This window comes from Trachurus trachurus, assembly GCF_905171665.1.
Source record: "Trachurus trachurus genome assembly, chromosome: 5".
Classification (NCBI taxonomy): Eukaryota; Metazoa; Chordata; class Actinopteri; order Carangiformes; family Carangidae; genus Trachurus; species Trachurus trachurus.
The window spans coordinates 4,777,068-4,793,402 of NC_139896.1; the positions used below are offsets into that span (position 1 = coordinate 4,777,068).

General features: G+C 40.4%; 1 protein-coding gene across 1 annotated transcript; it reads left to right on the forward strand.

Annotated features, from left to right (window-relative positions):
- Positions 1-3,548: 3,548 nt before the first annotated feature.
- On the forward strand, positions 3,549-15,424 carry tatdn2 (TatD DNase domain containing 2; the record flags this gene model as incomplete). Its single annotated transcript, XM_083971222.1, has 8 exons — positions 3,549-3,851; positions 4,911-5,058; positions 5,173-5,330; positions 6,149-6,744; positions 6,826-7,192; positions 11,594-11,721; positions 13,298-13,481; positions 15,284-15,424. The coding sequence occupies 8 exons, from the start codon at positions 3,549-3,551 to the stop codon at positions 15,422-15,424; spliced, it is 2,025 nt and encodes a 674-aa protein (XP_083827348.1).
- Positions 15,425-16,335: the final 911 nt, after the last annotated feature.

Genomic DNA, 16,335 nt, shown 5'->3' on the forward strand with positions numbered 1-16,335 from the left:
ACGGCGGAGCAGAGCCGCGAGCTGCTCAGAGCTACGCTTACGGTCGGAGGCTCATGGGATTTCTTGGTTTCCCTCATCAAACTCATCAAATACACAATCCAACAACTCCACAACGCTCTGGTGGACAAGTTGTGACCTGCACATTCACCACGCTATGAGATAATAACACAACGTTACCAGACAGAGTTGTTTTAGAGGGAAATGCAGAGACTGCTCGATGAAAAACTGTCCCTGAAGGCAACGCGCATCAGCGGTTTGCATGAATTTCCCTGTCTGGTAACGTTGTGTTATTATCTCATAGCGTGGTGAATGTGCAGGTCACAACTTGTCCACCAGAGCGTTTTGGAGTTGTTGGATTGTGTATTTGATGAGGGAAACCAAGAAATCCCACGAGCCTCTGTAGCGTAGCTCTGAGCAGCTCACGGCTCTGCTCCACCGTTCTAAAAATAGCTTGCACCGACAATTAAAGGTAACGAACCTACTGCTATGACTATAGGGATTATGGCAATGGACAAGTTTGCCAAAATGTTGAACTATCCCTTTAAAAAAATGGTTCAAATGACATTAAACCAACATGAATACAAATACAAAACGTATACACTTCTCAGATCGGATGCTTGTAAAACATTTGACTGCTGCTGTGGCATGTTAACTAAACACAGTTTGGTTTCAAAATACAAGTCCTGTGAGTATATATAATATGAGTTTACAGTTTGATTTTGAAAACTCCTGCATAATGCATTTATTCTTTTATTTCTTCTTCACAGCTATAGGATACAGCTTTGGTGCCTACAAGACCTCTCTGGGATTACCTAAAGTCTGATGGAAAAAGATCAGATTGTTCCTGTATTGCCGAGCTGTTCACCCCTTATTTTAAAATTTTAATTAGGCTATTGAAAAAGGTTTATTTTTACTCTTTTTTTGTGGTGAATCTGTAGTTTGAGTTTCCAAATACTTATTGGAAGCTCCACATTGTTGTTTCTCCTCTGCTCAGTGACATGTAAGTCTCCTACCTCATTGTGTTCTCAAGTCAAAATAAAGCTGGAATGAACAGATAAATGTTAATAACGTTGCTGAACTTACAAACTAAAGTATTTCACAATAATGTGTAGCTACAGTTGACCACCATCCATGTGTAACTTCTGTTTGCTGAAATAAAATAAAGCTATAAACTTCTTGAACATAAAACTGTCCCATTTTTAGCTTTTGTCATAGCAGGATGACTTACCTGATGTTGATTTATATCTTCCTACAGTTATGGAAATATGGAGGCATATACACACATGTATTGTAGCTATGACAGTAGCAGCCGGAAGGCCTAGGCTACTTTTGTCCCATCTCTGACCATCATTAAATATGATATGATATAATATAATATTATGGCTTTTTTAATCTCCACAGGGAATATAATTTGTCTGGCAGCTCATCTACCATTTGCATAAGAATTAAAAAGCCTGATGTCTGTAGGTAGGCTACAATCTTCTATGTCTCTCCGTCCATCAAGGTGGTATTATGAAGTGGATGACTGAAGTTATGACTGATATTAGTGTCAAAAGTGCCTCAGGATGTTTAGTCTGTATCCTAGCAACGGCTTCATTGTTAACTTATGGAATGGGCAGTTGGGCAGTTGCCATGGATGGGATGTAGCTACTCAAGTATTGTTATGATTTGAAAAAATGTCCCTACTTCACTAGTCTCGCTAGCCTACGCTCGCCAGACCCTCCTCCAGAAAAGAGAAAGGAACTACTTCACCAATGATGCTCCAATGACTGACAGACTAAAAAAAAACTAAAACTAAACTAAACTCACGTCTCCACTAACTGACCACAGTAAAATACACACTTTATATCCTGTGATATAAAAACAATGTCATGTAACCATCATGAGTATCTAATCAAAAAAGTTAGGCTACTGTTTTAAAAAAAGAAAAAGAAAAGAAAAGTAACGCAATAGTTACTTTTTCTGGTAATTCATTACTTTTATAATGTAGTAAGTTACTTTTTAAAAGTAACGTGCCCAACACTGCATGTGACATGAACATGGCGGATTTGCAATACCACGAGTGGCCACTGCGGCGGAGGAGCGGCGCTGTGTCCAGAACAGGTGACTAAATCCTCGTTGGGTTGAACGGTCTTTTGCCGCCATCTAACGGTGAACTTTAAAACTCTACACTCAAAGTTTTAACAACATGATAAAGAAACTTTTTCATGTCCTTGTTCTTGATCAGAAACTCCACCAACAACTTTTATCGTTGAGTTTCCCGGGCAACCGCCGGTCTACCATCCCATAAAGTGACACCTTCTCCTCCATTGTTCTCCGTCTTCTACGGCGCCGCTGAACCGGAAACGGTAACATCACAACACAACGCACCACATCTAAACATTTAGCTCGTTAAACTGATTCAAAGATGCACTCGGCGGACAGTTTGTGTGTTTAAATGTGTGTAAAGTCGTAATAAAAGTTGTCGCTGAGAGTCTTGTCGAAGCTGGCTGGAATATTTACTTCATAAGAGCGATTTGAAACGATGCTAATGGTTAATGCTAACGGTTAGCGGCTAATTAATTGGTCAAGTGCAGGTGCTAAAGCTAAAGGCTGCAAAACCTCACGTGCGTGTGCGTGCGTGCATAAATATATATATAAAAATAAATAAATCACAAGACAAACTCATTACATAAAGCTATCGTCTTTAAAGCTTTGGAATTTGTGCAATAGTGAAGTTTAGTTTAGTTTGACTGAAGGGACAATCCCAAAAAGCATGACGTAATGATTCATTTACTTGAGTTATCAGTGCAATCTGTGCAATATTTTCAGAGACACCTCACACACCTTATTTGAAACAAAGAATTGATTGATTATTAGGTCAATGATGTGATGCAAAGCGGCATCAAGTGGTGTAATCGGTATTTCTTCCATAAAAATCTGACTATGTACTGCAAAATAAATCTAGACTTAAATGTGGAATAGATGTAATTCACTTTTTTCGCAATGCAACATTTATGTTTCTTGACAGATTTCACATAATTTGTCACATTATTTAGAAAATAGGCAGTGTTTTTAGTATACCGTTAAGTCCTGCTCAGTATTGCCAAATTTACAAATTTAAATATAGAAAAATCTATTTCAATTCAAGAAGAAAGTGTTTTTTTTTTGTTTTTTTTCATAAATACACGTATGTATATTCATATTTTTCATTATTTTGACATTTTCAGGGGCATTCAGTCTGACTTTTGTTAAAAATTGGTTCAAATGTCATTAAACCAACAAATCTGATGCCTGTAAAACTTTTTTTTAAAAATAATTCTGAGTTATTTATCTGACATATCAACTAAACACAGTTTGGTTTCAAAATAAAAGTCCTGTAAGCAAAATATGAGTTTATATAGTTGAAAACTGGAACCTACCCAAACTAAATCAGTTGACTAAATTACAGCAAAGCCGATGGTCAAATGGTGAACAAGGACCACACACATAAGATGATTAAGATAAAATTGATTTGATTTCCTGAAGCAGCATTTGTAACTTTATTGTCTCTGACCAGGGTCTGAATCATGGACGGCAGCAGGAAGAGGTTGTCCTTCAAGTGGCTCCAGACGGTCACCTCGCCCATACATCGTCGGAGGAGGAGTGACACGGACTCAAACACCCGATCACCGTGGAACAACATGTCCCTGAACGAGTCCCCGGACACTCGGCCCCCCGGCGACTCCCCGGGACCCGAAGGCCTGGGAGCTCTGAGTCTGGACACTCCCAAGAGAAAAGCAGAGGTGCTCGGTGAAAGAACGTCGTCCGCAGGAAAAGTCAAGCTGAGGAAACTCTCCAAGAAAAGATTTGAGACGCTCGTAACTTCAGAGGTAAATCTCTACTGTTGATCTGACCGACTGATGCTGCGTTCACATATTGTTAATTACAACAAATTACAGGTGCATCTCAATGAATTAGAATAACATGGAAAAGTTTATGTCAGTAATTCAATTCAAAAAATGAAACTAATACATCATATAGATCCATTACACACAGAATTCATTTCTTTTAATTGTTATGATTACTCCGTTCATTCCACTATGAAACAAACGCGCTGAGACCGATGCAGAGTGAAGCCTCTTGCCATCCAATCTGGTTGGAGGCGAGAGAGGAGGAAAACAAACACATGGCAATATATCGAGGCCGGAAACATTATCAAGTTCATTTTCATTTATCGTGCATTTAATTGATTTATTGATTATCACCCCAGGCCTAAAATGACATCCAATGTGCCGTCTGTCGGACTCCCATGTGAACGCAGCGTCGTGCATTATACTCAGATGTGTTGATGAAATTACTAGGGGTGGGAATCTTTTACTATCTCACGATTCGATTCTGATTTTTGGGGCTACGATTCGATTCAGAATCGATTTTCGATTCAAAACGATTTGATTCCTAATGATTTCTGCTTCAGTCTGTCGGTGTGCAAAGGATCCTCATGATCTACTCCAGTCTGCTTTGCAAGACAAAATGACTAATGTGTCTTTTTTTTCACATTTATTGAGTTTTAAACATTTACCCATGCTTAGATGGAATTGTTGAAACTGTTGCATAAAAGCAATATCACATATTGCTTAAGTAACAAAATTAAAAGTGCCTCTTTATTAAAAATATGTAAGTAGTGCAGTTAAACATGCTGCCTTTTAAATTCTAAGGAAATGGAGGCCGACAGCCAGCAGATTTGTTTCATTATTTTATTTTTTAAAATCGATTTTGGCACATTTTGTATCGATTCTGAATCGTATTAAATGAGGATTGCGATTCTCATGTGAATCGATTTTTTTGGCACACCCCTAGAAATTACTAATTGATCCGTTTCGTTGCACCAGAGATTTCAGGATGAAACTTTGGACGACTCATTCACGCAGCAGCAGCAGCAGCAGCAGCAGCAGCAGGAGGAGGAGGAGGAACTTCCGTCTCACTCCTTCATCATGAAGAAGACAGAGAGGACACCTGAGGAGGGATCCAAGGCGATCTACCGGAGAGCGGTGATGGCGGCTTTGGGCGGCTCCAGCGAGAAGAAGAAGAAGAAGAGCAGCAGCAGCAGCAGCAGCTCCTCTAAACCCCCCCGGACCGACACCACCACCAGCCCCACTTCCCCTCTCACACCGTCGCCTGTGATGACTGAGCAACACAGGAAAATATTCTTAGAAACACCTGACGTGGAAACCAACCACCACTCCTCCTCCTCCTCCTCCTTTATCGAACCTGAGAGTAACCACGGCGACGACTGGGCGGTCCCGGAGGATCAGTGGTCGCCGCCCCCCCCCCGGGTGTTGGAGGACACACAGGCTCAGAGTTACAGCAGGGTGAGTCCTCTTCTTGTTTATAAAACCTTTGAATGGTTTTAATGTCTTAAAGGAAGTGACCAAATATGAACTAAAACCAGGAAATTAAAGGGATACTTCACCCAAAATCGATAATTCACCAATTTTCTACTTCACCGTCATGCCAAGGAAGGGTTTGGAGAACTTTCAGAGTCATCAAAACTCTTTAGGAGTTCCAGGGGGGGTCCGGCTGGTGACGGGTTTTCATATAATGGCGGCGGATAGAGTTCACTTTTGAATCGTCCAAAACACACACTATGAAACATCCAGATACCTCCATACTGCTCGTCTGTACTGACCCAAGTGTCCTGAAGCCGCCACATGGAAAAGTTGTTTGGAAAGAATTAATGCGATCTCTGTTTTTATCCTTGTTGTAGCAGTAGCTCCCATATTCGAATATATCCGAACGAATTACGGGTCATTCAATATTTGTTCGAACCTCATTTTTCTAAAAACTGACAGCCCTACATCAAACATCCAATGGTTTACAACGATGAACGAACATCTCACAGCAAATCTTGCGAATGTGCACAAACATCAACAGGGCCACTGGGAGCTACTACTACAACAGAGTCTGTCATGTCATTTCATTTTCATTTATTAGTTTATTTCATAGGGACAGTGCACCACTAATCAACAGAGTTAAAAGAAAAACTGTAAGTGGGCCAGAGTTAGCCAACAAGGCTAGTTTTCTTCCGTTGTCCCTGGCCAGATGTTAAAGGCAACCTAAAAGCCAAAAAAGGGGCAACAATTAAGTCATGTTTTATGTTTTTGTAACTGTTCCACTCTCTGTTTTTCAGTGTGTTGTGCTGAAAGGAGAGGATTCCCCTCAGGGTTTTGTTGCTGAGGAAACTCTGGACACAACTTGTCAGGACGACGAGTTGTTTGACTCGGAGAAAGAGCCTGAAGCGTCGGACTGTCCTCTCCCCTCCTCTCCTCCGCCTCTGGAGTTCATCCCACAGTCTTGGTCTTGCTTCAGGACTCAAAGGAGAGACTCCTCCGACTCCTCTGACGGCCGGCAGCTCCAGAGTCCTCCTCCAGATGTTCCACCACCAGCTGCTGCTGCAGAGAACCTGGATTTTACCTTCTCCCCTCCTCAGAGGACGGTTTACGTCTCCAAACGCCTTCGAGGGGCGTCGTCCAGAGGGAAGACCGAGAGTTTCCGCTCCTCCTCCTCCTCCTCCCCCCACAACACGTCGATGAGATACCCGTCCGATCCTTTTGCTCTTCCGCTGTGCTCGAGCAGAAGATCGGACTCGTACATGAACTCGGCGGCCATCGCACGCAGATGGTCGGACTCTAGCGCCAACATCCTGTATCCTCCGTACCCGTACCCTCGCAGCATCGCTCCCGCCGCCGCCGCCGCTCCGAGGAGAAGACTGTCTCTAGGAGCGAGGCCCGTGTGGAGCATCAGCAGCAGCAGCAGTTTCGCTCCCAGCAGCAGCAGCAGCAGCAGCTTCACTCCCAACCTTCCCAGCGGTCCGGTGGGCTTCATCGACACTCACTGTCACATCGACATGCTCTACGGGAAGCTCGGGTACCGCGGCACGTTCAGCAGCTTCCGGAGTCGCTACCGAAGCAGTTTCCCCGCCGAGTTCCACGGCTGCATCACGGACTTCTGCAACCCGGGCATCACGCAGAAGGAGGCGCTGTGGGAGGGGCTGCTCGCCGAGGACATGGTGTGGGGCGCGTTCGGCTGCCACCCGCACTTCGCCAAGGAGTACTCGAGCGTCCACGAGGGCAACATCCTGATGGCCATGAGGCATCCCAAGGCCGTGGCGTTCGGCGAGATGGGGCTGGACTACTCGCACAAAAACTCCACCAACACGCCCAGGCAGAAAGAGGTGAGGGAACATTCAGGGTAAAGGTTCAAAATGTCCTTTATTGTTACTCTGTAGTGCTTCTCGTGTAAGGTGCTTAGAAAAGAACAACTTATAAATACAACATTCAAAAACTGCAGCAGCCGTTCACACACACACACGACATTCGACATTCATTTATCAATTTGAAATTAGTGATGTGATGATTATAGATTTTCTTGGTACGATTATTGTCAGAAATAATCACGGTGTTGCGATTATCACGATTATTATGCACTGATTGATTTTTAGTTTAGTTTATTTCGGTCTTGACATGATGTCACCTCATTGTACAATAGAAATTACATCACACATAAACACAGCAGCTAGACAAGGTCTTTAAAAACAAAACAAAAAAAGTAACAAAACAGAAAGTAGAGAAATCAAAGTAAACAATAAGTGAATAAAGAAAGTGTACAATAGACATTTAGACCAAAAAGGTGAAGGCTGAAGCTTAGCTTATTTTGCCTACCCTATTATAAATCAAGCTATATTAACTCTATCGCGACCATCGACGAGTTAACTCGTCAAAACCGTTTTTTTTTTTTTTTTTTTTTTACAGATTATGATAATAGACACTCTGAGGTACCCTGTGTGTGAATATGGTAGTCCTCTGATATGTAAAACTGATTTAAACTACAATCAAAACATAATGGTTTATATAAACTGTGTGATCTTGGTTTTGTTTGAGTAATCGCGGTCTCCTTGAATGCTGCTCTGGGGACAGCGTGTAGCGTGCTGTACGGCTACACAGCGACTTTCTCGCTAAATCTTGCGACTTTCCAACCCTCTTGGCTACTTTTTTTTGACAAAAGCAACTGGCGACAAATCTAGCGACTTTTTTCGGTGCTGTTACAAACGTTTCTGGTTTGGAGATTCGGACCTGAAAGCCCGTTATCACTGCTGTTTTCACCATGCAGCGGAACGGGCGCCGTGAGCCGGCCGCCCCCGTCCCAAAGCACTCACCGCCGGTCAGTCACACAGTATTGAAGTGCTGGGTTGAAAAGATCGATCTGCCGATTTTAAATCGATTCCCACAGATCGATTTGCACGTCCAAAGATCGATTTTTATATATATATTATGTGTGTGTTTGTTTATTTTTTTAAACAACCACTAGTCGCGTCATTCGCGTGACTTCGTGCAGGCGTGGTGTGAAGATACTTCCGTGTGCGAGATCAAAACATAACAACATGGCGTCAGGCGGTAGCGGTGACGATAGCCAGCGTCGTTCAAAGCGGATATCTGGAACTATTTTGGGTACCAAAATGACACGGCTAAGGAGCTCGACAAAAGCAAAGCAATTTGCAAGATACGCCAGATGGAGGTGAAGTATTGTGGAAATACGACTAACCTCAGGAACCACGTGCAGCGACACCACGGAGATATCGTGTCCAAGCCCACCGGTCCACAACAGAAGAAACTCAAGGAAGCTCTACAACTACCAGCCGACTCTGCACGTGCGAACAAAATAACCGAGGCGATCGCGGGCTACATTTGCAGTGCTATGGTCCCGTATTCCGTCGTTGAAAACCCGGGCTTCAGGCGGCTCATCAAGGTGTGTGAACCGCACTACGATATGGTGGCGCGCAAACGTATGACTGAACAAGTTATTCCAAACATGTAGGTGTAGTCAAAGAAACCGTGAAGAGCAAGCTGCAGTCAGCTGAGAGATTGGGCATTACGAGTGACACCTGGACATCCGTGGCTACGCAGTCTTACCTGAGTGTGACAGCACACTACATCGACGAGGAATGGAACCTCATCACAAACGTGTTACAGACCACAGAACCATCGCTCTGTCAGTCTCGCTGAAATGATTCAGAGATGGACAGAGTACTCGACCCCAGTACTTGAGTAAGAGTACAAATACTACTGGTCAAAATTTACTCCATTACAAGTAAAAGTAGCTCAGTCGACATATTACTCGAGTAAAGTACTTGCTTTTAAAGGTACTTAAGTATCCAAAAGTACATGCTTTTAAGTTTACTTTAAGTAAAAGTAAGAGTAAAGAGTAAATTTCTTATTTTTCACATCAATGAATACTATATTTTTTTCTAAATGAATTTAAGGACCTTTTAACTCTTGTTTGTGAGAATGAACTCTTTGAAAGCAGCTGCACTGATGTGCTGCTTTTAGGGGTTAGGGTTTCCTTCTCTGACAAACACAGCTTGTGTTCAATAGGATTTTAGAAAGAAAAAAAAAAGAAAAAAAGAGCAGACCTGAAAGTAACGAGTACTTTTCAGCCTTCCTAGAAATTAACTAGAGTAAAAGTAAAAAATATTTGTCTTGGAAATGTATTCAGGTAAGAGTAATAAGTACCAAAGAAATGCCTTTGCTCAGAGCATGTGAATGAGCTGCTGTCATTCCCAAATAGACAAGCAGTTATGACATGATGAGGACAGTGAGTCTGTCCAGTTTGAGTTTATTTGTGTTTGCACTTAGACAGTTTACAGTTCAATTAAATTGTCAGTTTTTTACATGTTTGCACTTTAAGCAATTGAATGTTTTATACTTAAGATTTACTGTGAGATATAGGCTACTCAAAAGAAAAACATAGACTGTGAGACACTTATGTTTTCTCAGGTACTGTAACTCTCTGATGTTTATTATTTTACATTTGATAGTTTGGTTACTTAGCCACTCAGTCACTTTATGGCTGAATATTTTTGTTATTGTTCATATTGATAAAAAATAACTACATTACATTGAAAGCACTGGTTATAATGTTTTGTCAGTGATGCTGCTTTCAACACTGAAAAAAATAAAAGTACATTTGTATTTAACAGCAACAGCTTTTGGGTGAATTCTTAATGCCATATCTTAATGACACTAACCCTGGATCGGATCGATTCTGAATCTTAAGAATTGGAATCGAATCGATTCTTGAAATTTGACTCGATACCCAGCCCTACAGTAGTTTCATGACCCGCACTGCTGCACTCCACGCCGCCGCACCCCCCAGATTTGCCTACAAAAATACTTATTTAGCCGTAGAAATTATTTGGGAGACGCCACACTGCAGAGTACCGGTAAAATGAGCGGATTGCCACTTGACACAAAAGTGCATTTTTTCTCTGAAACTAGAGCGGGAGCTCCGTTTTTGGAGAAACCGAGCTCACGTCTTCTCCTTCGTACTAACGAACGAAACGGCTCTCTTCAACTCTTCAACCACGTGAAAACCGTTTGTTTCTAGGTGATGTACAGAGTTTGCTTCGACGTGAGATAAAAAGTAACCAAATAGCCAAAAACATGCGGTCCGGAGCGGATGTGCTGAGCAATTAGTGCGGTCGCGAAAGAGTTAAAAAATATATAATCTGCTTTTTTCTTAATCAGCAAATACAGAAAGAAAGAAAAAATATTTGAGGAAAAAACAAAACAAAAACAGCTCTACATAGCAGGCATCACAGATCATTACTCTAATTAACATTACTATTTTTTTTAAATGAGATTATGGTCTTGCATGTTTTTAAATCATTCTCCAGATTATTAGCGGCTGTTACCGTTGTTCATCTTAGTTTAGTGTTGGTTCTAACTTTTGACTTTCTGAATATACGATAATTTCCTCTGAGGTTGTACTGGCTTTGTCTTTTATTGAACATTTTCTGAGTACAGTCAGGCAGCACGTTGTTGTTCATTTTGAACACAAGTTGTGCAGTTCTGAAATCCACCAGTTCTTTGAAATTGAGTTCATATGTATTTATAAATAACTGGTTGGTTGCTTGGTAATTGGTTTAGTGATTGTTTTAAATGTGTGTCCCCACACTTCTATACAATAAGTTATATATATGGTTTTATTAGAGATTGGTATGTTTATTGTGAAAATATTTTTACATTTATATAGAATTGCCATAGTTTTTGATATCAGAGGAACTTATTTTCAAAAACTATGAAGATAGATGATAGATAGATAGATAGAACGATAGATAGAAAGAACGATAGAACGATAGATAGATAGATAGATAGATAGATAGATAGATAGAAACAACGATCGATAGATAGATAGAATGAACGATAGATAGATAGATAGATAGATAGATAGATAGATAGATAGATAGATAGATAGATAGATAGATAGATAGATAGATAGATAGAATGAACGATAGAATGAACGATAGATAGATAGATAGATAGATAGATAGATAGATAGATAGATAGATAGATAGATAGATAGCACACAACACACAATAAAAATACAAACTGTATAAAGGTATAGGGGAAGTGCATAAATTAAAAATTCCAGTATTCAATGCAACTCACACAGAACGAAAACAAAGTTACACACAAGGTTGTTGTGTAATCTTTTTATTGGAAAACTGAGATGACGATACTGTAAAATAACAATAATAAATGTAGTGACTGTAACTGTTGTTGTTGTTGTTGTTCAGGTGTTTGAGCGCCAGCTGCGTTTGGCCGTGGCCATGAGGAAACCTCTGGTGATCCACTGTAGAGACGCAGACGACGATCTACTCATAATCATGAAGAAGTGTGTCCCCAGGGATTACAAGATCCACAGGTGTGTGTGTGTGTGTGTGTGTGTGTGTGTGTGTGTGTGTGTGTGTGTGTGTGTGTGTGTGTGTGTGTGTGTGTGTGTGTGTGTGTGTGTGTGTGTGTGTGTGTGTGTGTGTGTGTGTGTGTGTGTGTGTGTGTGTGTGTGTCATAATCATTCATCACACTTTGTAATCCATAAATATCTGGATTTTGACACCATTGTATTTATCTCTCTGTACGATCATTGTCATTGTTTGAGTCCGTCACAGATTTAAAGGGATAGTAGCATTTTTTAAAAGCGGGGTTGTATGATCTACAAATAGCCCCTAAGTACTTTAATTGCAGTAGAAGACTCTCTGCACTCCTCCCGTTAGCAACGCCAGCCCATAATAGCCCTGCCCAGAGATTTACAACATACATTGTTATGAACAGACCCAAAGAAACGGCCTATTTTCGCAGCCTAAAAGAGGTTTTACGTGAAAAAAAATACACAGTTCCATTGTTCGCTATAATATAATTTTTTCCAGCCCTTCAAAGTGCAGGAAAAACACAGTTTTTATTTGGACCGAACCAACTCACGTATCCCTCCGCCCAGGGTTAGCGCCCGCCGATCAGCAGTTGGTTAGGTCCAAATAAAAACTGTGTTTTTCCTGCACTTTGAGGGGCTGGAAAAAATTATATTATAGTGAACAATGGAACTGTGTATTTTTTTTTTTCGGGTAAAACCTCTTTTAGGGCGTGAAAATAGGCCGTTTCTTTGGGTCTGTTCACAACACTGTATGTTGTAAATCTCTGGGCAGGGCTATTATGGGCTGGCGTTGCTAACGGGAGGAGTGCAGAGTGTCTTCTACTGCAATTAAAGTACTTAGGGGCTATTTGTAGATCATACAACCCCACTTTAAAAAAATGCTACTATCCCTTTAATTTCTACATTATTTATCAGATTTTCCTGATTGTTTCACATTAAAAAACAAACTCTATTGGTAAAGCACAATATTCAGCAATTTGATCGCTGCAAAATGATCCTTTTCTCAGGTTTTACTATTTATAGGTGTGTGATTGAGTAAAATGACACTTTTGTTTTATTCTATTTACTCCTGACAACATTTCTCCTAAATTTGAGATAAAGATATCGTCATTTAGAGCATTTATTTATTTGCATAAAATGACAGCTGGTTAAAATAATAATAAAAAGTTCCAGTGTTTTCAGACCTTGAATAATAATGTAAAAGAAAACAAGTTCATATTCATTTTTAAGCAACACAACTCTATTTATTATTATTATTTTTTAACTTAGGACGAGTTCAGAAATCAACATTGGTGGAATAACTCCAATTTTTTTATCTCAGCAGTGGTTTTTATGACCTTCATTAAATATGATTAGTGTCTCATTAAGTAGAATGAGTTGTGTTTGTGTTGCAGTTCAATAGACACTGGGATGGTCTCTTAGCTTTTTATATATATATATGATATGATGATGATGATGTATTGATCCTTTTCTGCACTTTTTCTTTTTGCATTTTCCCTCCAAATCAACTCAAACTCAGATCTTGAGGATTTGAAACGGTTTCACATCTGATCTGTGACTTTTATTTTTCCAGACACTGTTTCACCAACGGTTACCCCGTGATCGAGCCTTTCCTGGCGGAGTTCCCCAACCTGTACGTGGGCTTCACGGCGCTCATCACCTACCAGCACGCCGCCGAGGCCCGAGACGCCGTCCGTCGCATCCCTCTGGACCGCATCGTGTTGGAGACCGACGCTCCTTACTTCCTGCCAACACAGGTACGATTCAAAAGGAATAACTACAGCGTTTGTTAATGTGAACAGTTCCTCAAGTGGAAAATGAATGAAATGATCTCCAAAAGACATAAAGTTACAGATGACACATTCACTTTACATTTTAAACTTTATATATATTAGTTTTTTGTTGTTTTTTGAGTTTGAGTTTGAGCTGCTCCTCAGTTTCACTTGTTTTTTATCCACAAGTTTCCGAACGTTGTCTATGGTCAAAACCGGCTTCCAGTTTTGCCGGTTTGGTGGAATTGTACGTTTACGTTTCCATGGTTTTCAGTCGTTGTCATAGTTGCGGTAAACACATGGATCTATTAACGCTGGCTTTTAACACGGATGTCAATTTGTGTGATATCCACTGTTAAAAGCTGGTGTGATGATCCATGCGTTTTACAGATTTTCATTGAAAAAAAAAGAAAATAAATCCATGCATTTACCGCGACTACCGAAACCATGGAAACGTAAACATAAAATTCCACCGGAAGAGCAAAACCGGCAAAACAGGCTACGTTTTTGACGTTCGGAAAAAGGTGGATAGACAGAGTTTCACACAGAACTTTCTGGTGGAGTCTCTCCATGTTTCTCCTTCTGCACCAGTGAAAAGGGAACATTTACATTTACATTTTTCAGACAAGACGATTGTCTCAAACTATTAGATTTTTTATTAATTGAACGACAATTCGAATATTTGAAAATCATTGCCCATCCCTATTTAATACGATTATGAAATTAAATATGAAACTGTAGTGAGGAGTTGCACTGTTAAACTTTTGGAGTGGTTCATGGATATGCGTGATGTAACTGCTTAACCTTTTTTAATGTAGCCTAAACATTAATATTTTCAATAATGCACCAGGTAAGAGAGTTCCATCTTTGTGCAACTTGCAGCTTTAGTTCTGTGAAAATCTCTTTAAAGGGATAGTTCACGCAAAATTGAAATTTCACTCATTATCTCCTCCCCCTCATGTGGACTAAGGGCTGGGAGAAGTTTCAGAGTCCTCCGTGGCTTCTCTGAGTTACAGGGGGTCTCGGCGTAGCAGTGCATGTCCATATAACGGTTGCAAATGGATACCAACTGTCTTCGTAACAAAAAGACACACCAAAAAACATCCAAATACCTCCATGCTGCTCGTATGTAATGTCCGTCTTGTATTGAAGCCCCGAAATGCGAAATTGTGCCGAAAAAAATTAAATAAGTCTATATTTCAAGCTTGTTTGTAGTGGAAGCTTCTCGAAGCTCCTCTTCCTGGTTCGTCAAATTTGGACGAACTGAGAAGAGGAGCTTCGAGAAGCTACTCTAAATGAATCGATATCGAAATGAATCGAAAATTGAATCGAATCGGGACCTTGTGAATCGGAATCGAATAGATTGAGTAAATCAGTAGCGACACCGAGCCCTAGTTAGTAGCTAGTAGAGGGTTAAGGGTCAAGTCTCCTGGGTTTCTCATTCTTTTGCAGGCTGCTGCTTTGTTTCCCTTTTTCACTCTGAAACTGTAGAAAACTAAAATAATACACTGATATTGATTCAAATATTGAAAAAAAAGAGTGTTTCATGTTTAACTTTATGTCTTTTGGAGATCATTTCATCTTCCACTTGATGAACTGTTTTAACATTAACACACATTTAGGACCAGTCGTTCTGATGTCTGAAGTTTCCTGCTGCGTTGACGTCGGTTCGTTATCAGAACGTTTGATCACACAGCTGTTGTATCTCCTGCACTGAGAAGTGATGAACATCTGTTTTTTACATTAAAAATAAACGTAACTGCATCTCTGTCTTTTTTAATGAGCAGGTGAGGAAAGGAGTGTGTCGGTTCTCTCACCCGGGGATGGGCATCCACACGCTGCAGGAGCTCAGCCTGCTGAAGGAGGAGGACATGTCCACGGTCCTCAGCACCATCAGGAACAACACCACGCTGCTCTACGGCATATGATCCTCCCTCAACACACAAACACAACGACTCCGGCCTGATTAGTATTAGTATTATGGGATTATTGTTTCTCCTCCGTTCCTATTTTATGTTTGTGTGTTTTTCATCATAGAGATAATTAATTCTGCAGAAGTTCTTGTTTTAAGTTGTTGTTGTTCTTCTTCTCTGTGCTGCTCTATTCTACCTTGTTCTCATTTTGTCTGGATGTTTGGTTGAGGCGTCGTGATTAAAAGCCTTTAACCCTTCCACTGCTGCTGCTGCTGCTGCTGCTGCTGCTGCTGCTGCTGCGTCTTCTTCCATTCACTCCCTTTAATCAGATGATTCTTCAATCTGTACCACTTCCATGACCCCTGGACAACATTTAGATATCAGTTACTCCCAAAATATTTGTGATACATGTAGGGCTGGGTCTTGACTAAACATGAAAATCACTTTTGACATGGGTTTCAATGTGTTTAACCCCTTCCTGACCAGTTGTTTTTGCTGCAAAAACACAAAATTTCTATGGGGCTCTATGGGGTTTCTGGCTGGTGACAGTATTTTAGTGATAAAAAAAAAGAGATATCCAAAATCCCCTCGGTGAAAACTTCTGACTATAATATGTCAACAAAATGAAAAAAAAAAAAGAATTTGGGATTTTGCTTTGTCCATTGTACAGATTTCAGTTCTGGAAATTAGTGCATATTTCATTAGATTATTGCCTCATTTACATCAAATTTGACAAAACTTGTAATACAAAAAATATTTGTCTTAATGTGAGTAATAAACTTGGGAAGTTTCATGGTGATATCTGTTAGTTAAAATATTTTTTACTTTATTTTTACATTTAAAAAAAAAACCCATTGGACATTTTTGTCAGCTTGAAGGGTCATGGGTGTTGTAAAAATTCATTCCGGGTCCAAAAATTTGACTTT